This window comes from Pyrus communis, chromosome 2 (genome assembly GCF_963583255.1).
Source record: "Pyrus communis chromosome 2, drPyrComm1.1, whole genome shotgun sequence".
In the NCBI taxonomy this organism is placed as follows: Eukaryota; Viridiplantae; Streptophyta; class Magnoliopsida; order Rosales; family Rosaceae; genus Pyrus; species Pyrus communis.
The window spans coordinates 8,176,068-8,202,000 of NC_084804.1; the positions used below are offsets into that span (position 1 = coordinate 8,176,068).

A 25,933-nucleotide genomic window follows, 5' to 3' on the forward strand; every position below is an offset into this window, starting at 1 on the left:
AAAATTTCAAACGTCGGCCAAGCAAGTTGCTCGTTGGCCAAAACAACGTACTCGCCCCCTACACTTGATTTTGATACGTCGCTCGAGGGATCACAATACTTTAGAATTAGACTATTGCCTTGTGAAAAAAAAAAGAAGCAATTCTTCGTGTTTCAATGTTAGAACCTCCCCAATTACAATTCAATTAGGTCACCACTCGATAGTTGGTCAGGGACCCAGAGCAGCGTGTGCCCTAACAATCTTACCTAAGTAGTTCACATATAGATAGAGATTAGGCCCAATCCTCAAATGTTTGTATAGTGGGCTGTATGAGAACAGAGAAACCCAAACCGAGTAGAACTTGCCCCGAACCATTCCCTGTTGCAGGTAGTGACAACCGGTACAAGTGCAAAGTGCGTCTTCTAGTTAGCCTACAGCAGCAGCCATATTTCACTCGTTATATAAATTTATGTTATCGCCTACTTGGCTTCTGCCTCTGGCTGTCTTCTTCTCTGCATCCCCCATCTCTCTCTCTCTCTCTCTCTCTCTCTCTCTCTCTCTCTGGTTGTCTCTCCAGGCTTTAGACCTCCCTCCTCCTCCTCCTCCCCCTCTTCTCTCTCCCTCTCTCTCTAGCTTCCCCTTGGATTTTCGTGCCATTGTTGATGAACAAATCCTCGGAAACAAACCATTGATTTCTGATAACAATTTGACTCGATTCTTCATTTGGGTTGTATCCAGAAACAGGTGTTAATGCTGTGAGTTGTTAATCCGAGAGGTCGAGTTCTTCAGCGGACGATGATGAGGTCTGCCTGCTGCTCCTCCCTTTTCATGTTTCTTGGTTTTTGTTTTGCTTGATTGGTGTGCGATTCTCAACGAATTAGTCCGAGCCATCGATTGGTTTTGTTGGCTGGTTGGTTCTTGGGATCGGATTTCATCATTTCTTCCTGTTTCCGTAACTTTATTTTCTTTCAATTTTCTGAACAATCGTTCGTCTACTGGATGAGAGATCTTCTTCTCTCTCTGATTTTTCCACTTGGGTCTGTGAATCAGTTTCTGGGTCCAATCGGATTCCGTTGCTGAAGCAGAAATGCTTCAGCTTCCGCAGATAACAGAGCTCCGATTCTTCAGATTCAGCTCTCTGTTGTCAGCTGCAGAAAAATGGTATTTGAAAACTGGTTTCGATTTTGAATCACTCCTCACCAACATTCAAACCAATCTCACTACAACCCAGCTTCTGTTGACCAATTCCGATTCTCCGTTTTCAATCAGATTGCAAAATTGTTTCCAAAAATTTCAGCTAAGATCTTGAGTTTTGTCATCTCTTCAGTAAAACACCTAATCCAACCCAGAAATTCTGAGTTCGTTTTATTTGTTTCCTTCTCAATTCGTACACATTGACGTCGATTTGTTCTTCGATTTTATGAAATCAGCTGCAGAAACGAATTTGCATTTGGATTTCTCTAATGGGTTGTTCTTGAATTTTGTTTTTTTCCAGGTACCAGAGAGTGAGCCCAGATTGCGTTCCTCTGAGCAATGGCAAGAAACCAACCATGAGAGCCATATCCAAAGACGATGGGATTACAGACACCGTGACAATAAACAGTACAGTCACATCTCTAGAACCCACCAAACCCTTCAGATTCCGATCCCAACCCACGCCTCAAGACCCGACCCAATCCCAATTCGGAGCCCGACCCACTTCCCCAAACGGTGAAATCCACCATCAGACCCAGCAACGGCAGGACAAGAGTCCCAGCCGGACTCCCAGTCCAATCCGCGGCGCCGGCGATGTGCTGCTGCAGTGGGGCCAGAGAAAGAGGTCGAGAGTCTCCAGGACCGAGATCCGAGCTGTCACCGATGAGTCCTCTTCGTCGGCTCAAGCGAGGCAAGCTTCGAAGCTGCAGAGGAGAGACAAGTCCATGCCGCCGCCTCCTCCTCCGCCGCCCCTTCCGTCTTCTTCCTCCGCTACGTCGTCGTTTTCCAATGGCAGCAGACTGAGAAAGGAAGGCTCCGGGTCGCTTCCTAGCAGGTACCCTTTACCTACCTTCCAACGCCTTTCATTATTTTGTTTTTCTGTCTTTCCTTTTTTCTCCCTATGGATTGATAATATTTACCTCTTTTTTAGTATAATTTCCACTGCTCCGGATCACTCGGTAGATCTTGCATTGTCTCTGTTGTGAAAATATTTAAAGTCCGGTCCTCCAATCAAATTGGTTTTACTTTTTGGGCCACCATTTTTTCCTAATATATGCTATGATTTTATCATGGGGGTTTTCCCATTTAGGGTTTGCAGCCTGAGATTCTGTTTTTTCAGATACTGTTTAGTCCTTTGGTTCAAGATCTAAAATTTACAAACCATTTGGGTCCCTTTTGGTACAACAAACAAACCCATGTTCTTGTTCAGCTTATCCTGTTCAATCCAACTTGAAAGACCACTTTTTTTTTCTTTTATTTGACCCTTTTACCCCTGGACTACCCTCAAATTTCATTAATCGGAGACTCTCTCTCTCATCGAGTGGGTATCAAAAGAGAAAGAGAACAAATGGATTAGTGCTCTGTTTGGCTCCCTCTAGCTTTTTGCCTTGTTTTTTACTTTTTTTTGTGAAGTGGATTTATAAGATAATTGTTCATTAAATTCCCCCTCATACCCTTTTGTCCTGATCTTCAAAACCCCCAAAATCTCATCACCTTCCTTGAAAATCCTCCCTCCCAATTTACCTTTTTTACCTCATTGGAATTTGCAGTATATTTTTCAGATTTTCTTGGAGATTGTGAGAGTATTTATCTAGTAAATTAGTATATAATAGAAGGTTAATCATGCTTTTTCTTCATTTAATTGGGTATTAAACCCTGTCCTTTTCTGCTGTCTGTCCCTCCGATCTGCTCTGAGAAAGTGTAGAAAAAACCCTCCACCTAATCTCTCCCACTCCCAAAAGTCCCCACCTTTTTCATCCATCTAAACCTCCCCAACTCACACATTTATTACGATCTCCTCTTCTCTTTTGCCATGACCAGGAATTTGGTGGATCGATCTGCTACCGTTAATGGGTCACCATCGAGAAACCCTGCTGGTGGCAGCAACGGCCGAGCTGCTTCCAGATCCACTGCGGGGAAACGATCTCCTCCGCCGGAGAAAAATGAGAGAAAGGTGCCAGCTTGCTCAGGCAGGTCATCAGCAGCGGCCAAAGATGACAACAAGCCAAATGGAGCTCAAGCTGATCGTGGGAATCATGCTGATTCTAGTTTGTTGCAATCGGATCAGTTGGCCGTCGGGGCAGGGGCGGATAATTCTTCCGCCGCAGCTGCAACGGCTTCCGCGGCTGCAGCGGAGAAGGTGAACTACGAAGTGGTGGAGTGGCCGAGAATTTATATTGCTCTGTCGAGGAAGGAGAAGGAAGATGATTTCCTTGCAATGAAAGGCACAAAGCTCCCTCAGAGGCCCAAAAAAAGGGCCAAAAATGTTGACAGAACTCTGCAGGTATATTAAAATCCAAATCATTGTTCTTCAATTTTAATTTTAATTTTAATTTGGGTTTAATTGAAAACAAAAACGGAACTGGATCCTCTGAGCTTAGGATGGGATCTCCTGAGCAGCTTATCAAGTGGTTGAAATTTGATCTAACGGCTCTAAACAAATGGCCTTTTTAAAAGTTATAATAATTACAGAATGTTAAATGGCCCGGAAAGAGGATCCAGTTCCAACAAAAACTTAAATTAATTTAATTAAAATATTTTTTGGTTGTTGTTGGCAGTATTGTTTTCCAGGTATGTGGCTGTCTGACTTAACAAGGAATCGATATGAGGTCAGGGAGAAGAAATGTGTGAAGAAGGTAACATGCTTGCTCTGCTCTGCTCTGCTTTTTCCTGGCTGTAATCCTCTGTCCTTTGTGTTTGATGAAATTTACTTTTACTTACCCTAATGGCATAACCTTCCCAATTTACCCACTAAATTTGAGGTCACTTTTTTATTTTTATTTTTTTATTATTAAAAAGGAAAAATTAGGCTGTTTTACCGTTATCGCAATGTTTCGGTTCAATATTGCGTTGTTACGTGATGAAAAATTTAAACATGATAACGCATTAGTGGTTGTAACGTCACATGCCAGTGAACATGAACCATGTTAGTCATTCACTTTTTTGTTTAATCGACATGCTCAAAACATTGTGATTACTTGTCCTTCACTTTTTGTAGAGGGAATGATTAGGTGCTTTAAGTGGAGAATAATAATTAATAATTAACATTGTTGATTTGTTGAGCAAATGCATGTACTGTAATTAAATATCAAACGTTGATTTGTTTGTAACGTCTAAATATTTGTTATTTGTTATTCACATATATATAATGTAAGAAATAATTGTATAAAATACAAAACGTTACATAATATTTTGGTCCACTTTGTGCTGATTGGGTTGGGTTGCATATGCAGCAAAAGCGAAGGGGACTCAAGGGAATGGACAGCGTCGACAGTGATTCCGAGTAGCAGGCTTTTTATTTTTATTCCAAAAATTGTATAATTTATCCAAACAAAAATTATAGAAAAGAAAAAAAAAAAATGCTGGAAGTCAGGGTGCGTGGGGTCGGGGCCCCACTGGCCGAGTCGTTTCACGGCCTTTTCGTAGTCCACCTGCCCTTTCTTTGTAGGACACAGTGTTCTCGCCGTTGATGTCGATGATGATGGGTTTTGTTTTGAGGATCAACGGCTGAGATGTTCTTGGGGGTTTCAAGGGTAGTTGTGAGATTTTGGATTTTGGGGTGGGGGCATTTTGGTCAGCAGAAGTCACGGACCGAGAGGTGGATGTACAGGGGTTATTAAAGGGGAGCTTTCATCCTCATGACTCGGTCTGTGTACGTCAGCCAACTCGGCAATTTAGATAAAATATATAACTAGAATTTTCTCTCTTTTTTTTTTTTTTTCGAAGGTGGCTTTTATTATTATTGTTTTAATTTGTTTTCTTCTAGTTTATTGGTGTCTGTCATGTCATCGAGTAACTAATGTTGGCTGTGCATTCCTTTTGGTGTTTTTTCATGCTAATCTCGTGTACAAAGCTGCTTTGCTTCTGCGGTTCCCCTCCCATCAATGACAAAGCTGTTTCACTTTTCCATTTTGTTTTTCTTTCCTTGTAAGTACAAAATTTTCCTACGTTGTGTTTGGCATGCACCCGATGAATAAAACGTTGTATGGCATGCACACACTATCATTTTAGTTCTGGTAGTCATATGATGAGAGAGATAGACTCGTTAGTGTGCACTCCTTGGCCTCGTGTTGAGATGATATGGGTTTTTGCTTCATTGAAACTCGTATCATGGAGTTTAACTTAGTTACGTCTAGGTCTACAATACGAAGTCTGTTTTATTCTGACATAGTGTAAACGCGTACAATACAATTAATACATTAGTGGTGGTGGGATGTTTGTGTTTAAATTCCATCATTACTTGAGAAAATGGCAACCCAACTCAAAAAAAATGCATCAGCTCTAATCCAGCATCCTGCATCCTGAGTCTGATTGGAGTTTGCAAACTTGTAAAATGGGCTGAAGACTTGGAATTTGGACACCAAGTCCAATTAATTTCACTTGTATGTTCTCAGCGGCCACCTGCAACCATAAAAAAAAAAAAAAAACCTTTGTACAAATGGATAGCTGCCATGCTTTTTATTCAACCCTAACATTGCTCACTCTTTGCTCTTCTTGTTTTCTGGCAGTCACTTTTTTTTTATTTTATAACTTTGTAGAGACGAATTAGGTGAAATTAACTATTCGTCAGGCACCAAATTTGTCTTCCAATGAGTTTGCAACAGAATTGCCTGCCCCTTTAGGAGTTCAAATAAACTTACGACACCTTTACCTCGAAGGCAACTTGTTTTGGGGCTCGATTCCAACTTCTATTGGAAACTTGTCATCCTTAAAAACTCTAAACCTTTGGAGGCAACGATATGAAAGGATATATTCCCGAAAGTTTAGGGGCAACTCTCTGAGCTAGTTGACCTAGGATTGTCTAAGAACTCATGAGAAGACATTTTAACATAAACTCATTTGATAAATCTCACGAGATTACAATGTATTGATTTGTCCATAGATCAAGATGTCGCTTAGTTTCGATGTGACTTATGAGTGGATTCCTCCTTTTCCAGCTCCACACAATTTACAGTACAAACTGTAACCTTTTGTGCATGGCTTAAATCTCAGACTGAGTTACTTAATTTCACCCTTAGCAGTACCAAAATCTCAGATATTTTCCAAATGAATGGTTGTTGAACTTATTTTCCAACATCGTACATGTCGATTTATCTCACAACCAAATCCGGTGAAAGCTTCCATCCCAACTCAAATTTATATCATATAGATTTGAGTCATAATCAATTTGAAGGTCCACTCCCACCTTTATCTTTTAATGCATCTGTCCTCAATCTCGAAAGCTATAGTTTTTTTCGGGCCTATTCCTTCAAATTTCGGACAACTGATGCCGCAATTAGAAATTTTGCATCTTGCCGAGAATCACTTGAATGGTACAATTCCATCCTTTCATTGCAGCATGAAAAACTTATCAATCTTGTCCCTAACGAGCAATCGGTGTAATATTCTGTGTTCAATGGGTGTCCTGAGTTCTCTTGTCATATTGAAGATGAACAACAACAATTTTGGCGGCAAAATTCCTTTGAGTTGAAGAATGCAACTTCTTTGTGCAATATTGATCGGGGCAACAAATTTACCGGAAGTGTTGCTTTATGGATCAGATTACACTTCTCCGAGTTGTCTACGCTACGTTTGCTATCCGACTTTTTAAGTGGACATATCCAGCGCCATAACAAACTTTCAGGGACATTCCCAAGTGTTCGAACCAATAGCATTAGCAATTGCATTGAAAGTGGCTCGGTTGCAAAGAAACTTTAGATTCGAAAGAAAAAAGTTTATTCCTGCTGAAATTCAAACACTTGAGATATTTACTGAACTCATATAGTACTAATACCATGCGTGATGCTTTCTATCGATCTTATAATGTGTAATAAGCTACTAGGACAGGAAGTGTTCTGATTTCTTCTACTGATGAATATCGGACTTTTAAGCACTTCAGTTGTTTGCTGTGATTAAGATTTAACTTCAATCGATTGCCAGACGCTTGAAATTCAAATTCGATACGGATGAAAATTGGTGATAGAAAAAGTTGTTAAACAGTTCAATACTCATAACCCAAAACTTGTGAAGTGCAGCACAAGACTCAAGTCCGGATACTGCTGTACATACACATCTTAATCATAACACTTGCCGTTCTCACCAGTTTGCCCGTAAGTTGTTTATTTATTTAATTTATTCTACCATGTATTGTTAAGATTTTAAGATTGTCAAGCGTGATCTGAACCCTGCATGACCATGGATACCAAAATCGTATGTCCATGCATGCATAGGTTCTGGCTCGCACAGAGATTATTTGAGTAAAATTTTGTAAGGCCTCGGAACCAATAGTTGTTAATTATGTAAATATTGACCTCAAATTCAACATTTGCCCTGTGAAATTACCTCAGATGGCTAGCAGTAGGCTTGTTTGCTGCTAAGAGCATGAAGGTCTATTTGATCAATGCCCTGCTCTTTCTTCCGCTCCATAAGCACCAAAAGATACACAAAGGTACCATCAATAGAACCCGAGTGTAACCAAGACTGCTCCAAACGGAGAAAAGACAAATAAAGATACAAATAAACCAGAATAATATGAAGGAATTACTAGAAAAAAGATACAAATAAAGGAATGGTACCTATGTTAAGAAGACTCAAGAATACCTAAGCCGTATAGTCCTGACGCTGGGATCATGAATCTCGATCCTAACTCTTGAGGGGGCGCAAAAACCAAAAAGGTGAGTGGACCATAATTTATAATAATACTAATGATAGGAAAACATTTTATTTTTGAACATACTAACCCCCTGTTTTGAAAACACATATATAATACTACGTATAGGTTTTATGAAAAACCCTAGCATGCAAGGAAAAACGTTTATAAAACATGTTCGAGTAAAACCATGCTAAAAAATGTTGAAAACACCACCCGAAGGAAAATCCGTAAATCTCCTCAATACTGTACTCTCTAGGGGTATCATAGTCGCCTGAAGGCAGTACATGTCAATCACCCAAAGGTGAAGCTAAAAAATACCTGTCCATCATCCGAAGGTGAAGCTGAGATACCTGTCCATCACCTAAAGGTGAAGTTGAAATACATGTCCATCACCCAAAGGTGAAGCTGTTTAACATATCATAACATCCACACTGACACTAGCCGTGGCTAGTAAAGTTGTCCGACACCGCTTTCGACGGTGAAGCTAGGGGTATGTCATAAATCATATCTCACTCCTCCATCATCTGTGTCCCATAGCCATAGAGATCTATACCCATGGTGTGTGGATGTGCCGTATGATAACCCACTAGATAAGTACTAAAACATATCTCAAAATCTCATATCAAATCCGGAGCTTAAAAGCTCAAAGCCTCATCTCGTAATTCCATGAGAATTCATACTTGTAAATCTGTAATGTAAATCTTATCCAAAATTCATAGAAATCAATATATTCAAAATCCATAGAAATCCATATATTCAAAATCCAAAATTCGTATTCATTCATAAAACATAATTTCGATGATTCATAAATATAGAAATCCGTAACGCATAATCTAAAACATACTCTCAATCATGAAATATGAAATGCATGCTAGGCTAATATTTTATAAAAATATATAAGTTAAGAAGGGGTCCATTCACTGATTTTATTACCTGAGAACCGCTCGAACTAGTGAGGATGATGTCACTTCCCGCCAACACGCCTAAACACAATTAAGGACCTTTTAGTAAAACTCTACTAAAACGTTATAATTAAGGAAAACGAATGGCGGATTCAGATTCGGCACATAGAAAAACCTAAGAAGAGACCTCAAGTTTTTCCCAGGAAAATCGAACTACTCCAAAAATTCCCAAATTTTATAGGAATGAAGATCTCGATGAGTGGAGCAAGTTTCATACATGTGACTAGGGCTAATTTGGTTGGAAAAAACTCCAATTCATCTCGAACTCGCCGAAAACCTTAGAAAGGGTGGCATTCCGATTTGACTTCGCCGGTGCTCCGCCGCCTACAAGGTTGTTTGGGGTTTGTTCTTGGGCTCAAGGAGAGTCTAATGGTGGTGGTTATCGATGGTGAGGGTTGTCAAAATGATGAATCGTTGTTGGGGTGTTCGTCGCACCCACCGGTTAGGTTCTTCATGGGGTTAAACCTAGTCGAGTTTGGATGAGAAAGGAAGAGAGGAGGCCGGGATGATGAATGGTGGGGGTGGATGGTCGCGATTCACTGGAAAAATGATTGAAATCGTGACAGAAACTGTGCAGGAAATCGGTCCAAAGTTAGGTCAAGAACCGGGTCAAAGGAATCTGGTGTTTCACTCCTATCTCATTTCCCCTCGTTGCTCTCTCTTCTCATTGGTTCACTCTTTTCTCCTATTTCCTGATTGGGCAGTGCCCACCCTCATTTCTCTCCTTATCTTTCCCATACACGTGGCTTTCCAGATTTTGCTCCAACAATTTGGAGCCTTCTAAAAATGATCAATTAACCATTTTGTCCTCAACTTCGTTCGTTAATAACTCCTTCGTTATAACTCCAAATTGCGTTATGTTTGCTCCCACACGTTTGTAGTGACGATTACTATGAGGATGCGTTAAGAAAACGAATATTACATGATACAACAAGACGGTCAAATAAAGTCAACACATTTGCCTCGAAAGATATTTTTGTAATTTTCACATTTTCAAATTGTAAAAACCGAAATATTTGGGGGCAGGGTCGTTACAAAGAAAACGAACCTTGCCTGCCAAGGTTGTAATCTTGCCTGAATCTCCTTTATTTGTATTTATATAAAGTAGATCTGTTACAGTACTTGGGTTTATCTTGGATCTGTCACAAAATTCATGGTACTGGAATCTCGGATTTCATACCCAAGGACTGATTCTTGAAGATATCTTCCCAAGCTTAGTACTTGGGTTTATCTTACAACTAAATCCATGGAAAACTTCCAATCCAATTGAAATTCTCAAATACATTGATTTTGGATTTGAGTCATAAATAATTTCATGGGCCATTACCACTTTGGTCAGGCGACAATGTCGTTCAATTTAAGCTCCAAACCAATTCATTTTCTAGGTCAATCCCAAATGGGAATCACTCTATCTTGCAGAAAATCATTTGAACAGTACTATTCTGCCTTTCATTTTCAACATGAAACGTCCAAATTTATATCATATAGATTTGCGCTATAATTAATTTGACTGTTTAATCCCACTTTTATCTGCCAATGTCACCATCTTAAATCTTGAAGGCAATTCATTTTCGGGGTAAATTCCTTGGAACATTGACCGATTGATGCCCACATTACAAGGATTGTATCTTTCTAATAATCAGTTGAAATGATTGTATCCATTCTATATTCTTCTCCTTTTAGGAGGCAATATATAAGATACAACTTGTAACACAAGTAATATTAAAGTAATTATAATCAAACTAGGAAACATAACATTTTCCTAATCTAATTGGGCTCACGCCAGCATTCCCCCTCAAGTTGGTGCATAGATATCTCCTAAGCCTAAATTGTCAAGTGAGTCTTGAAATCTTTCCGCAGATATTGCATGTGTTAGAATATTTGTCAACTGTTCTTCTGTCTTCACAAACGGAATGTCAACCAACCTAACATCAAGCTTTTCCTTTATGAAGTGTCTATCCACCTTAACATGTTTGGTCCTATCATGCTACACTAGATTGTTAGCTATCTCTCGAGCTGCTTGATTATCGTAATACAACAACATGGATCCCCTGGGTTTAAAGCTTATCTTAGTAAGAAGTATCCTAACCCACAAAAGTTCACAAATACCATGTGCCATCCCCCTGTTTTTAGCTTCTGCTGATGATCTGGCGACCACATTTTGTTTCGTACTTCTCAAAGTCACCAGATTACTAGCTATAAATGTAAAATAACCTGATGTAGACCGCCTATCAGTAATGTTCCTAGCCCAATCTGCATCAGTATATTCTACCACCTTCATATATCGATGCTTTATGCACATTAGGCCTTTTCCCGAAGCTTTCTTTAAATAGCTCAGAATCCGCATTACAGTTGCCATGTGATCCTCACTCGATGCATGCATAAAATAACTCACCACACTCATTGCATAAGCAGTATCTGCTGGTTTGCACACCAGTATACCTATCTCAGATAACAAGTCCAACACATACTTACGTTGTGACAAGTAAATCCCTTCTCAAGATCTAGCAACTTCAATACCTAGGAAGTATTTAAGTCCCCTTAGATCTTTTATCTCAAACTCGGAGGCTAAGTATCCATGTAGCCGTTCAATTTCCTCCGTATCGTCACATGTGACAATTATATCATCTACATATATAATAAGCAAAGTTATTTTGCCATCATTGCGTTTGATGAACAATGTATGATCTGAGTTGTCCTATCGATAGCCATACTTCTTTATTGCCTAGGTGAACCGCCCAAACCAAGTTAAGGGTGATTGTTTCAAACCATACAATGTATTTCAAAGTTTACACACTTTCCCACTAGAGTTCACAACGCCATATCCTGGTGAAAAATCCATGTACATCTCTTCTTCTAAATCTCTATGCAGAAATGCATTTTTTTACATCAAATTGTCTCAAAGTTTGGGTAAACCCTTTAGCCACTAACCTTGCCTTGTACTTATCAATTGTTCCAATCTGCCTTATGTTTGATAATGAATACCCACTTGCAACCCACTGGTTTCTTTCCTTGGGAAGTGAAACCACATTCCATGTTTATTCTTTTGTAATGCTTCCATCTCAATTTGCATTGGCTCTGTCAATTTCAGATTTTTCAACTCTTCTTCCACTCTGTTGGGTATTTTAATATTATCCATCTGCTGAAGAAATGCACATTATTTCGACGAGAGTCGATGAGTGAAGACATAGTTCGCAATGGAGTACCGCACCTTCGTCTCTGGATAATACCCATTTGGTCGTTTTCTTCGATTTTGTCGAGAAGGTAACACATAAGATGATTTAGTAATATCTGAATGAGTACTTGCCTTAGGAATATCCGTTTGATCATGGTCGTCCACTGGATGAGTATAAAGGGAGTTGTCGTGTTTAGATTATACTCTGATGGCGTTATTATGTAATTGTGGAAACCCACCACTTGGGCCTGCATCACTCACTTGCACATCATTGTTCAACAAACTAGACCCACTTGGGCCATCAAAAATCTGCTCTTGATTAACCCACACCTCTTGATTATTTAAGCAGTCATGAGGCCTACTTGGGCTATCATTATTTATACAGGCTTGCGGCCCACTTTTAGCACAATGACCTGCGTTTTGGTCAACAACACCTTGGTTAATAGCTGGCCCAATTCCACTTGGGCAACGTTGATCAGTTTTTGCATGAGCTAAATTTAAGATGTCACGCCTACTTGGCCCACTTGGGCTGCTAAGCCCACATGCGCTATCACCCATCTCAACGACACCGAACCCACCATAATCGTCAATTAAGATTGTCTCCCCCTGAGGAGTATAGTGGGGAGGGAAAAAGAATTGTCTTCAGAGAATGTGACATCCATGGTGATGTATGTATGGCCTATGGATGGATGATAACATCGATAACCCTTTTTGTTCAGGACTAAAACCAAGGAATAGACACCGCACTGCACATGGATCAAGTTTACTTCGTTGATTTTTGTGAAGATGGACCTAGGCCACACAACTAAAAACTCAGGGTTCTAGATGAAGGGTGGAAAAGAGCAAAGCATGATCGGCAGGCACATCCAAAGAGGTTCTAAAAAAAAGGACACGCGATGGCATTCGGTTCATGAGATAAATAGTATAGGTGACTGCATTAACCCAATATGTCTTGGGTGCACAGCTACCAATAAGAAGGGCATGTGCAATCTTAATTATGTGCCGATTTTTCCTTTTGGCGACTCCATTTTGTTGTTTGGGAGGGGGGGGCTAAGGGCACATAGTTTCATGGAGAATGCCCTTTTTCGTGAAAAACTGAGAAAGTTCCAGATTAAGATACTCACAACTGTTGTCTGATCAAAGCACTTTAATAAGGAGTGAATATTGAGTATAGACCATATGATAAAAACTTTTGAAGATACAACCCACATCGCTTTTATTTTTCATAAGGTGCAACCAAGTCATTCTGGTGTAGTCATAAACAAATGTTACAAACCAACGCATACCATGCCGAGTAGTAACCGGATATGGCCCCCACACATTAGAATAAATTAGCTCAAAAGGAATTGTTCTTCTACTCAAACTCGGGGGATAAGAAGCTTGATGACTTTTGGCTAATGTGCAAACATTACACTTTAACGAAGAATCTGAAATATTACCAAATAACGACGGAAGTAATTTTCACAAATGACCAAAAGAAGCATGACCAAGACGACGATGCCACAATTGAATGGTTTTCAACTTTCCATTATCACGACCTTGAACTTGTTGAACACGGCCATCTGCAACATCATCAACATAGTATAACCCCCTTCTCTTAATACCATGCCCAATGATCGCCTGAGTTCAGATATCCTGAAGTAAACAAAAAGATGAAAACATTTGGACAACACAATCTAATTGCTCAGTGACTTGTCCCACATATAACAAATGGCTAGAGAGTGTGGGAACAAGTAAGCAATTGTGTAAGGAGAAAGTAGAAGTGAGTGCAATCGAAGCAGCCCTTGTAACCCCCATTAGTTGTAACAATACTATCCCATAGTGGTGGTGTTATAGAGTTAAAGAGAGTATGATCATAAGTCATATGATCAGTGGCTCCGAAGTCAATAATCCAACTTGTATCAAGATTAATAGACGCAATTAAAACAGTGCATGTGTTACCTGGATCATCAGATTGCTCTCAAGAAGCAATCAAATTCAACAGTAAAAGTTGTGGGCCCAAATTGTTTGGGTGTGGGTTCCATTCCTCGTTAATTTTTGCTGGTGAAGTAGGCCTATGCCCAATCTGCCAACATCAACGCCTGGTCCAACATCCGTGCATGTGCTCTTTGCACGCTGGCCTATTTCACCTTGGGCTTTAGACCCAGCCAGCCCATCCCGCTGGCATGGAGATTTGCAAGGTTTGCAAGAAACATATTCAACCATGGAAGCTTTGTTTAATTTTTTTTTTTCTGGATTAGACGTGAAGGTTTCTTGCTTCGAAACCTTGGAATTTGGTGGTTGATTTCTGGATTAGGATTGAGGGAAGGTTTCTTGCTTCGAAACCTAGGCTTGAATATGGTTGCTAGTTGCAAATGGCTATTAGGCAACTAACAATTAAATCTCAAGTCGACAGTGAATGAATCTGAGGGTTTAGAGGAAGAGACAGGCCGAAACTTGCTCTAATACCAAGATAAAGTTTGTGTTTGGGGTTTTAATTCTCCATTCTGTATTCTTCTCCTTCTAGGAAGCAATATATAGGATACAACTTGTAATACAAGTAATATTAAAGGAACTATAATTAAACTAGGAAACATAAAATATTCCTAATCTAATTGGGCTTGGGCCAAATTCCACCCTCCATTTGCAACTTGCAAAACTTGTCAATCCTTCCTCGGAGAAATAATCAGTTATTTGGAGAATTTATGCAACAATGGAGTGCGTGGGCCCTAATGTTGATTGTTGATGTTGGATTCAACAATCTCTCAGGTAACATCCCTAGTTCAAGGGGTGTCCCAAGCTCACTTCTTGTATTAAAGATGAACAATAACAATCTTGGGAGCACAATTCCTTATTCCATATGGCGAAGTGCACAAGTGGCAACTATCAAGTTCTCAAGATTAAAATACTATCGACAAGCTAAGTGCCAATTACCAAATTCATATACTACGTATTTACCCATGACTATCATGTACGTGTATTGTACTTGCAGGCTACTAAATAAAATCATGTTTCTTTTTTCCCATATTTTCTTGAATTTTTCTATTCGAATACAAGTTCTCACATAGAAAGCAAACATCATGACTATTGGTGATATTTTGGAAGAAGACTTTGTAATTTTGTTTAAATAAATAAATTTAATATTGGAACGATGCCTTTGAACCATGAACATTTAGTTTGAAAGTTGGAAGTACAAATAAGTGGAAGACGGCAAAGGAAAGAAGAGAAAATTCAAAGAATATAGTGATCAAATTCAAAGAAGAGAAAATTCAAAGAATATAGCGATCAAATTCAAAGAAGAGAATTCAACAGGAACATGAGTGGAAAATACACGCACGGACAAATTTTGCTACTGTTCTTGTTTTTTCAAAACGCCCCGTTCCAATCAAAAGACTAAAACGGGTTGAAGACTTTGAAAATTTGGAATATAGGAGGCATGATCTCAATTATAAATTCAATTATTGTGCTCAGAAGCTATCTCCACCAAAGCAACGAGAAATTTGTACAATAATGGTTGGCATTGCAACTTACTTATTCAACCCTTCTTATCACCTCAAAATCACTCACTATTTGCTCCTCTTGTTTTTGGCCTCTTCATATCTACACACTTGTGTGAACTCATGCCTCGATGAAGAGAGACGTGCGCTTCTCGCCTTCAAAGAAGATGTTATTGATCCTTCCGGGAGGCTTTCTTCATGGGTTGGACTTGACTGCTGTCAATGGAAGGGAATTTCATGCAACAACGGCACGGGTCGTGTTGAAATGATGAATCTCCAGAATGCGTATATGTATACGCTTTCTGCTTTTGATGGAGAGCGGGACGAGATGGAGTACTCTTCTTTGGGTGGTAAGATAAATCCTTCTTTACTTAGCTTGAAACATTTGAATCACCTAGACCTAAGCCGGAATGATTTTCGAGGGATTTCCATTCCCGAATTCTTTGGTCAGATTAAAAGTTTGAGGTATCTCAATCTCTCATCTGCTTCATTTGGAGGAGAGATTCCACCCCATCTTGGTAATTTGTCAAACTTGAACTATCTTGACCTCAGCCAAGAATCTGACGACTCTTTGCTTGAACTCCCTTCCGAAAACTTGAATTGGCTTTCTCGTCTCTCTTCATTAAAGCACCTCAATCTCAAAGGACTGGACCTCAGTGACCTCAGGGTAAGTTGGCTAAATGTTGTCAACATGCTACCTTTCCTAATAGAGTTGCACTTGTCATCATGCCAAATTCAAAGCCTTCCACCACTTTCACCAGCAAATTTTAGCCTTGCATCACTTTTGATCCTTGATGTGTCATACAACGATTTGAAGTTTCCGTTTCCTGAATGGTTTTTCAATCTGACTAACCTCAGAAAACTTGATTTAAGCGGAAATTCTTTGAGTGGTCCCTTGCCAAGTGAATTTGAAAGCTTCAAATCACTTGAACACCTTGACTTATCTTTCAATAGCCTCGAGAGTCAAATTCCGAAACTTGTTGGGAGTTTTTGCAATCTAAAGATCTTAAATCTTGCACGGAACCAATTTGATGGGGGGATTCAAGAGCTTTTGGGTGGTTTATCAAGTTGTCCCAATAGTGTTTTAGAGTCACTAGATTTGTCTTCTAATATGTTGCAAGGCCAATTGCCTGCCTCTTTAGGGATGCTACACAATTTGAAGTTTCTTACCCTCTACGATAATAATATGAATGGGTCCATTCCTAAAAGTTTAGGGCAACTCTCTCAACTAGTTCACCTCGATCTATCGTTCAACCCGTGGGAAGGCTTTTTAACTGAAGCCCATTTCATAAACCTCCCAAGATTGAAATACTTTGCATTAGGCAGGATCGATCCAAACCCAATTCTACCTATTCCCCTCACTTTTAAAGTGTCTTATGATTGGGTTCCTCCTTTCATGCTTCACAAAATTAACATTGGCTACTGTAAAGTAGGTCCTGCATTTGGGGTATGGCTTCAGTCTCAAACTGAACTCCTTTTTGTCAAACTTCGTGGTACTAATATCTCGGATTCCATACCTGAGGACTGGTTCTTGAAGATATCTTCCCAAGCTCAGTACTTGGATTTATCTCACAACCAAATCCATGGAAAACTTCCACTCCAATTGAAATTCCCAAATGCACTGATTTTGGATTTGAGTCATAACCAACTTCGTGGTCCATTACCACTTTGGTCAGGCGACAATGTGGTTAAATTTAAGCTGGAAACCAATTCATTTTCAGGGCCAATCCCATTGAATTTGGACCAAAAGTTTCCCAAATTGGAATCACTCAGTCTTGCAGAAAATCATTTTAACGGTACCATTCCGCCCTCCATTGGCAACGTGAAAAACTTGATACTCCTTTCTCTGAGAAGCAATCAGTTATCTGGAGAATTTCCACAAGAATTAAGTTTGTTGCCTGACTTAATGATTTTAGATGCTGCATACAACAATCTCTCAGGCAAGCTTCCTAGTTCAATGGGTGCCTCGGTTTTTCTTTTGGCGTTGAAGATGAACAGCAATAATCTCGAAGGTGAAATTCCTCTTTCCTTGGAAAATTGCACTTCATTGAGGCACATTGATCTTGGGGACAATAAATTTACTGGGAAAGTACCTTCATGGATAGGATTGAATGTGCCGTTTGTGTCAATCCTAAGACTGAGGTCGAATTTTCTAAGTGGACATATCCCACAACAGTTGTGCAATCTCGAGAACCTCCACATCTTAGACCTTGCTCTCAACAGCTTTTCTGGGACTATTCCCAAGTGCTTGAATAATCTCACTGCTATGAAAGTTGCTGCTTATTACAGTACTGCTTATGATGTATATCTGGTGTACCATCAACAAACAACAGTGATGAAAGGAAGAGAACTCCAGTATAACACATCTCTTATGTATGTCAAAAGCATTGATCTTTCAGCGAACAGCCTTGCAGGTGAAATCCCTGAAGAACTAAGCAGCCTCGTTCTGCTGCACAACTTGAACTTGTCGATGAATCAATTAAGCGGAGGCATCCCCTTGGAGATTGGAAATTTGTTGCAGCTAGAAAATCTTGATCTCTCACTCAACCAACTTTCGGGACAGATTCCTCAAAGTCTTTCATCCTTGACCTTCTTGTCTTACATGAATGTATCGTATAACAACTTGAGTGGCAGAATTCCTTCGGGCAACCAGCTCCAAACACTGATCGATTCATCCATTTACGAGGGCAACCCGTTACTTTGCGGGTTTCCTCTTTCTACTGCGTGCTCAGAAGATGGCAATCCTACTGCCAAGGATCCAAAAGACAATGACAATGAAGATGGACATGAGGAGTTGTGGTTCTTTATTAGCCTGGTACTTGGTTTTATCGTAGGCTTTTGGGGCGTTTGTGGCACATTGGTTCTGAAGAAGTCATGGAGGCATGCTTATTTTGGATGGTTTGATGCCATCAAGGATAAGGCACATTTGAAAGTACTTAGTCATTTTCAAAGGAACTTTTGATTATAGCATAAAATATAAGTAGTTTTTGAAATCAAAGTACTTGAGTAATATGAATGTAATAAGTTAAAAAAAAATGTATGTAATAAGTTACCAGTACGTTTTAATAGTACGTCGAGTTTCTTGTAGATAATAAGTTACCAATAAATTGTGAATTAAGTGTATATCCTGATATTTGTTTTGCAAGGATATCGACCTAATACAACAGCCAAAAGAGATTCACTTTCATTTGTTTTTCTAAATTTGAAAACCAAATAAAAAAAAATTAAAAAAAAATAAAAATAAAAAAATGAAGAAAAAAACCCGGCGAGAGTCTTATTAAATGAAGAAGAAATTTACACCTGGCATTATGTTTAATTATGTCATTAAATCAAGTGGGCTTACGATTTAAGGTTTAGGGTTGTTTTAATTAAACAAACTTAACAGAGTTTGTTGAACTATTCAGTATCAGATGCTTCGACACTAACCTAATAATAATAATATATATATATATATATATGTTGTGATGTAATAATTTAACTAACCTTCTAACTTAATTGTTATAGTTGTAATTGTGTTAAAACTCTTGAACATGTCATAATATTCTTGCTAGGTCCTATATTGAAAATCATAGTCATGCACTTTCTTTTCGCAAAAAATTAACAGTCTTGCTGTGCTGTGAAAGAGGCATGAAAATAATGAAATACTAGAATATAAAACGTTGGTACTGGAATAAATAAAATCCTAATATTATTTCTTTGGCAACTCTGCACAATGTCTGTTCTTTGAGAAACATATTTGAAAATTTGTTTATCAAAATGTTGTAATGTATAAAGGACTTGCTGATCATTAAATCAAGAAATTCTATCATATTATGAATGTTCCTCTAACAATTCCTCGTATAGAAACCTGAAATAAAAATCAAATATTAGATATTCAACATCAGAAACAACTTTTGTTTCAACTAAATTTGTCATGTCAAAATAAAATTATTTATGTACACTAACTTAACCTGTTTACAGTGTTTTAAAAGACTCATCTTGGGGCGTGCTTAGACGGCCTTGATGGCTGGGCGGCTAGCCTTGGTGTCTCTTTTTCCAAGAGCAATGTAAGGCGTCTCCTCATGGCGTCCAGCTTTTTTTTTTATTTCCATCTTTTGCTTCCATTTTTTTTTTTTTTTTAAGGCAGGACGTTTTTCAATTACCCTAAAAATAAAAAATAAAACAGAAAAAATCAATTTGTGTTAGACCAGCAAATAAACAGAGTAAATATTGCTGTTTTGGCAAAGAAAGTTATATATTCATGTGCAATAATATGTGCAAGTATTGTAGCCAATCAATTTAAGTATTTTACCATGCCAAACCTAATAATGCATCATGGAACGTCCTCCTAAAGGCAATTACGATTCGACCAGCCACACATATATTCATACCAAAATCATCAGTATGTACAACCAGTAAAGTCATGCACCCTACCATTATTACTTCAACTGAGTAAGTAAAAACCTTGGTCGTAGTTGATTTTTCTTTGTAACCTGGAAATTACCATCGGATTGAACTTTTACATAAGGAGAAATGACTCTTTGTGATAAGGAACTTGACTACCTCATCGGGCAGCGGTCTTGCATGTTGCGAACTTGCAAATTACAATCTCCACCATGTTCAGTGGAATTTTGACGTACGCCAATGTGAAAATTCACATTTTGAACCTTTATTCAAGATCCGACGTATAAAAGTCAGAGAGAGGAACTTTCAAGTTTCAACTGAAGGACAATAAAAATAGATATATCAAAGGAAAGAAAGACTTTGACTAGTTGAGTGTCAACATTATTGCTTTTACTTGCTGACTGCTTTCTATATGTTGAAAATAACGGATTAGGCAAGTCGAAGTACATGTAATGGACTACAGTAGCAATCTTACTCTTTAAATGTGCACAAGGCCACAAGGGGGTAAGAAAGAACCAAGACCCCCTGAACAGCCATAACTACGAAGTAGACTACTTTATTCGCACACAGAGCAATTAGAAAGGATTAACTTCTCAATAGAATAACCCCCCATCCCTATGAAATTTATTAAATAATGAAACACAAAAATAGAAGAATACAAGGGGGTATGAGGCCTAAACCCGCGAATAGAAAGCCAAAGAAACATCAGCGAAACGAAAAACAGGACGAAAGATATCAAACATAGCAGACTTGTCTATGCTAAGATTGCGATCCAACTTTTTAAGCGGACATCTTCCCTAGCAATTGTGCTATCTTCCCTCCTTCGTATCCTATATCTTGGTCGCAACAACTTTTCTGGGACCATTCCCATGTGCTTGAAAAATATGACTTGTTTTGTCGATGGTAATTCTACTGTGGCCTACTGTGCACTAACTCGACTTGTTTATTGTTCGTATTTGACTAGTATTACATATGAGTCTATCATGTAATTACCGGCTAATTTCGCGCATACAGCTTAACTAATTAGAAACTTATCACTATGCTACCCCAGTTTCATCTTAATTAGTTTTGTTTATCCTTTTCTTCCACACGCATACGGCTTAACTAATTATAAAATTAATTGCATATTAAGAAAATTATTCATACCTTGCAATGAAAATCTGACCTGTGGCTCGTAACTCTAATAGTTAACACTACTATAGTAGCATGACAAATTAATAAATCTTGGTACAATGGATAGTTTAGTCCAAGAATACGCAATTGTTTATGTATACAATCAATAATCCAAACTCCCAAAGTCAAGAAAATTTAATCAATTCATCTACATTTGTGGGGGTATAGCATACTTGCTTTGGCAATCAGAGTCAAGAAAATGTGTTGAGGGCTTGGAATTTCTGGGCACCATTAACTTCAATACCTTTTTTTTGAGCTCGTTGCTGCCTCCTATAATTTTACTTTGATTGAGTAGCCATCTGCTGCAAAGAAATATTTGTACAATGGATTAGATGCTGTCCACTGTCCACTTCCACTGTTCACTGTTCACTGTTTGCTCTTTCTGTTTTTGATCACTTCCTATATGCAGATTACTACTAAGCTGTGTTTGGGTGGCAGACTTCCAAGCGCCGTGAAATCATGCATCGAGGGATTTTATGCAATCAGGGTTGAAAATCATGAAATTATTGTCAATGACGGTTTGATTATTGACAGTATCATGTCTTGATCTCTAGTGGAACTTTGTGCCTCTGGGATTTCTTAGATACTTGTAAACACTTGCACAAATAACAAAATGCTTTTATTTATTTTTTTTAATTTTTATTCTTCCCTGCGTTAGAATTTACAAATGTACGTGCACTGCACTATTGTACAAACACTGGAATGCTGTCTCTCTATGACACCGAATCTAGACTCGTCAAATGATTAGATGGTGCATTCATCATATTTAATTAATAGTTTGTTTAATGTTTTCATTTAAGTTCATGATTAGTATTAAATAAGTTCATACATAGTTTTAAGTTATGATTATGTATGATCATTATTAAGGGTAACCTATTCATGGAAGGTTATTCCATGCCTCAACCATTTAAAACCAAGTCATTCAGAAATTGAGAATTACTTTTAAACATGGTTTAGTGAATAGTGTTTTCTTCATATCTTTAAACACTTATCTCTTTGGTAGATTCCTTAGAGTTGCGAGTTGTTTATCTTTGAGTGTTCACTTGTGGTTTCTCTTTGATCTCCATTATCCGATGTCAAATTGGTTGTCAGAGCTTTATTCGATCATGGTTGGGAGGTGTGGGCATCGTGGAGGCCAACAAACTCGCCCGGACTCACCACAACGTGAGAGAGATATGTGTGACATTGTAATGGACAACCTAAGGAGGCAAGTGCAGGAGCTCCAATGTCGTCTTGAGTGCTATGAACCTCTAGAACATGATGATCCCTGTCATGAAACAGAGAATTAATGATGGATTCGATGCGAATCTTTTTGCTAGTAACAAATTTCTATATCTTAATCTTCCTCCAAAGTTTGACCTTTGTCCAAGTGGTGCTTGTGAAATTGTTGTGGTATATATCAATATAATTTAGTCCATGATGATGGTGATGACGAGCGTACAATTGATGATGTTGGTCAAGAAGTTTTCCAGTCTTTGTCAGTTTTTAATTATTATAATGGTAGTGAAGATGTGATAACAATGGTTGAAGAGTTCCAGGAATAGCTATATAATGACGCAAAACCTGAATTCATGATACTTTTTGGGAAGATTTCATTGTTCAAGGTATGAGAAGGAAACCATTGAATAGAATTTTTCAATATGGTTTGAATTATTTCTACTCAATCCCAAATTATGAGTATGAAGTGATTCAGAAGCATTATCTCAAGGTAATTGTTATTAAGGGAAAAATATTGGTGCGTGCATGGTTTATAAGAATGTGGAAAATCAAAAGTTCTTTGTATTGTTTTGTTTCTTGGAAATTTTCAAGTTCTTCAAATTTATTGGTGTTAAATTGGATGAGTGGAAAATGTTAGTTGGACATCCGAAAGATTGAGGAAAACCAAACAAAACTCGAGAATGAGTTAGTGCGCAGTGGAAGCGTATGACACCGAATATGGACTCGTCTAATTATTAAATGGTGCATTCATCATATTTAATTAAAAGTTTGTTTAGTGTTTCATATAGGTTCATGCATAGTTTTAAACCATGGTTCATGTATGATTATTAGTAAGGGTTAACCTACTCATGGAAGGTTGTTCCATGCCTAGACTATTTAAAACCCCTACTCATGTACGGAAATAATCATTCAGAAATTGAGAATTGCTTTTGAACTTGGTTTAGTGATGAATGTTTTCTTCCTATCCTTAAGACTCTTATCTCTTTGCTTGTGATACAAAATACTGATCAGTCAATTTAACAAAACATGTGCATGTACCGAGAGACAAGGGAGGAGGAGAGGGTGGAAGAAGGGAACACAAATTCCAGTTTTCATTCAAGTTCTCTTTTCTCAGGGTAAAATCAATTTAGAAATTTTAGAACGGTGGGGGTTAATATAGAACCACTCCAGATACTATCAAGCAACTGAAGAAATACAGATAATGTAGCTTAAATTATACTGGAAAGAGAAAATACTACCTCAATAAAAGTTTCCACCGACGTCTCATCCTTGTATGCATGAAACCCTCTGAAACACTGCAAAAGAATATGCACAAAAAGAGATTGAGATCAAACATATCAAATGAAGAAATACATACACATTAATCAGTGAAGACATAGTACGCTTCCAAGCTGCAATCACAGTCAGTAAGTTATAGACAGACAGAACAAAAAAGTTGTGGAGGACAAGGACTAACAGCATGAAAATGTTGGTCCAACATTACTTATAAATGAAGTTTGGAAAAATTGAATGACGGGCTGTAAACAAGAGTAAATCAGACAAAGCAAAGCATATACGACAAAGAAAAAATCTTATTTCCTGCACATAAGGTACTAACTTTATACAATGTCCATATCATATCATATCCAGTCATCAATAGAAAAGTAATATGACATAATATGTTTAAATGATGAGGATAAAAGATGGAAGTAACAAGTTTAGGTGCAAAAGGACACACCTAAACATGGTAACTAATATAAGCATGAAAAGTTGATAAACTCCAAACTGTTCGATCCATCTTATTTCCTTCCACGTGACGAGGAAAAATAACTGCACTGGTAAACTGTACAATTTATTAAAGTGAAAATAAAAAAACAAACTGACCATTTCCCTGACATTACCAAAAGTGACAAATCCTGGCAGACACTGCTTCTCAGTGGGAGCTTCCTTTAAGTTCTAAAGGACGGGTAGTAACAAGGAGGGGCATTATTAATTCCGGCCATACCTCTTGATTCCACAAATTACTAAATGGTAATAAAACCATCACACTTAGTAATTAAAAAATGTCAAAACGAGAGTAAATAGATCCAAGGAAGCGTAGCTTGGAGGGTAGCAGCGTTTAACAAGCTAGCATATAGACTTCAAATTCTCTTCCCGGGTAAAAAATTTATATTTCCAATTTAAGATTGTATACTTATCAAACCTGCAAGAAGGAAGTTGCAAGAACAATATCTATAGTCCTTGAATCTCATAGGGAACACTACCGTCACTTTGTTTGCCTGCAAAAAACATCGCAAGTTGTATCAGAATATGTTTCTACCGCAGTCACTCTAAGTAGCTAAAGGTTAGAACATAAAAACTACAAAGAGCAAAATGATAACTTGTTAGCCTTAACATGTAATTTTACCTGAGGAATAAGGAAAAACTGACTCGTTTGGTCAATGCAAAAGAGCAACAAGCTCATCAGTATTGGACGCAACAGTCCTCGCAGCAAGCTTCTTCAACCCCACGCAATGGAGCGCCTAGCACCACTTCTCTTACAGATGCAATCTTTAGCAAAAGAGCATGTCTGTACTCTACTACGCAAAATCGACATTCACAGAACAAAGTCAATAAAAAGGAAAAATTGGAAGTCAGCCAAAAAAAAAAAAAAAAAAAAATCAATAGATAAATGTATAAAATTGGAATGTATAAGAAAAAGGAACGCCCGAAAGAGGATAATCTAGTAGAATCCAAATAAAGTTAAGACAATGTTGGGTTTTACACCAATGGACCAAGCAGTCCAAGAAGGGTTTTATAGCAATGAACCAAGCAGTCCAAGAAGCTAAAGTTATTTGGAAACAAGCCAAACTTGTCTAACAAGCTAAATGCATACTTAAACGCAATAACATCGAAAAGAATACCACCCCGACTATTATTCATTGCCTTGACTGGCTTTAACAAGATCTCCTAAATGTTTTGAAAACATATACCCATGGCAATGGCAAGCTTTATAATGAACTTAGAAAAGGAACTCGTTGAACCTTCATCTGGAGGAGTTTGGAGAGATTGAGCTTCAAGGTAAGATTAAACCCATCTCTTTGGGGGTCAAGAATTTGAACCACCGCGCCATATGCAGCCTCTATAGCTCCGGAGGGAGGGGCGCCCAAGAACACAGTTTCCGGAGGTGGAGTTGTTAGCGATACCGAAAGCAATAAGATATCTAATCAAAACTGTTCAAAATTCGAAATTGAATTCTGGGCTATCACCTGAATGTGGTAGCGAACGTCGTCTAACTCGGCCCGGTGGTAGTACCATACCAAAATGAGAGGGTGACAAGGAGGAGGAGGAGGAAGAAGAAGAAGAAGAAGAAGAATTGAACCGTTGAATTGGGAAAAGGGACGAACTTTTGGAGGCGATTGAGCAAGGTGTCGAGGAGGAATCTTGACTGGGACTGCAATAGAATCATTGGGATTGAATTGGGTTTGAAGATTTGAGGGCTTTTGTGCGTAGGTAGAGAGAGCTCAGAAACTACAGAAATGGCTAATGGATCTACAGTGGAGAATTTGACATGGCGGTCCAATCAGGGAGTCGGGAGTTCCAACGATGTCGTTTTTCGCTTTTACCTCCCCTTTTTTTTTTCTTTTCTTTTTTTTTTTTTAACTTTTACCTCTTTTTTTTTTTTTTTGCTATTTGCTCCTTTTGAAATTTGGATGCCGGATGGTTGATCCTCCAGTTTCGGAATTTTGTTATTAACTTGGGTACCCTAGTTCTTTTCTATATT

General features: G+C 38.4%; 2 protein-coding genes and 1 long non-coding RNA gene across 3 annotated transcripts; 2 read left to right on the plus strand and 1 right to left on the minus strand.

Moving 5' to 3' along the window:
* The first annotated feature begins 259 nt into the window (after positions 1-259).
* LOC137725681 (uncharacterized) lies at positions 260-5,082 on the plus strand. The gene is made up of 5 exons (XM_068464451.1): positions 260-782; positions 1,475-2,008; positions 2,995-3,457; positions 3,732-3,809; positions 4,407-5,082. Exons 1-5 carry the CDS (start codon positions 775-777, stop codon positions 4,458-4,460), a joined length of 1,137 nt encoding a protein of 378 aa, XP_068320552.1. The 5' UTR covers positions 260-774; the 3' UTR covers positions 4,461-5,082.
* A 10,325-nt stretch (positions 5,083-15,407) lies between these two features.
* On the plus strand, positions 15,408-18,593 carry LOC137726200 (receptor-like protein EIX2). Its single transcript, XM_068465084.1, has one exon. The coding sequence runs from the start codon at positions 15,431-15,433 to the stop codon at positions 18,377-18,379; it is 2,949 nt and encodes a 982-aa protein (XP_068321185.1). The 5' UTR covers positions 15,408-15,430; the 3' UTR covers positions 18,380-18,593.
* A 2,359-nt stretch (positions 18,594-20,952) lies between these two features.
* Positions 20,953-25,719, minus strand: LOC137726881 (uncharacterized). Its single transcript, XR_011067699.1, has 5 exons — positions 25,194-25,719; positions 24,578-24,746; positions 23,909-24,449; positions 23,430-23,486; positions 20,953-21,275 (listed from the first exon to the last, which is right to left on the minus strand). It is a non-coding gene; the product is annotated as an uncharacterized lncRNA (long non-coding RNA).
* Positions 25,720-25,933: the final 214 nt, after the last annotated feature.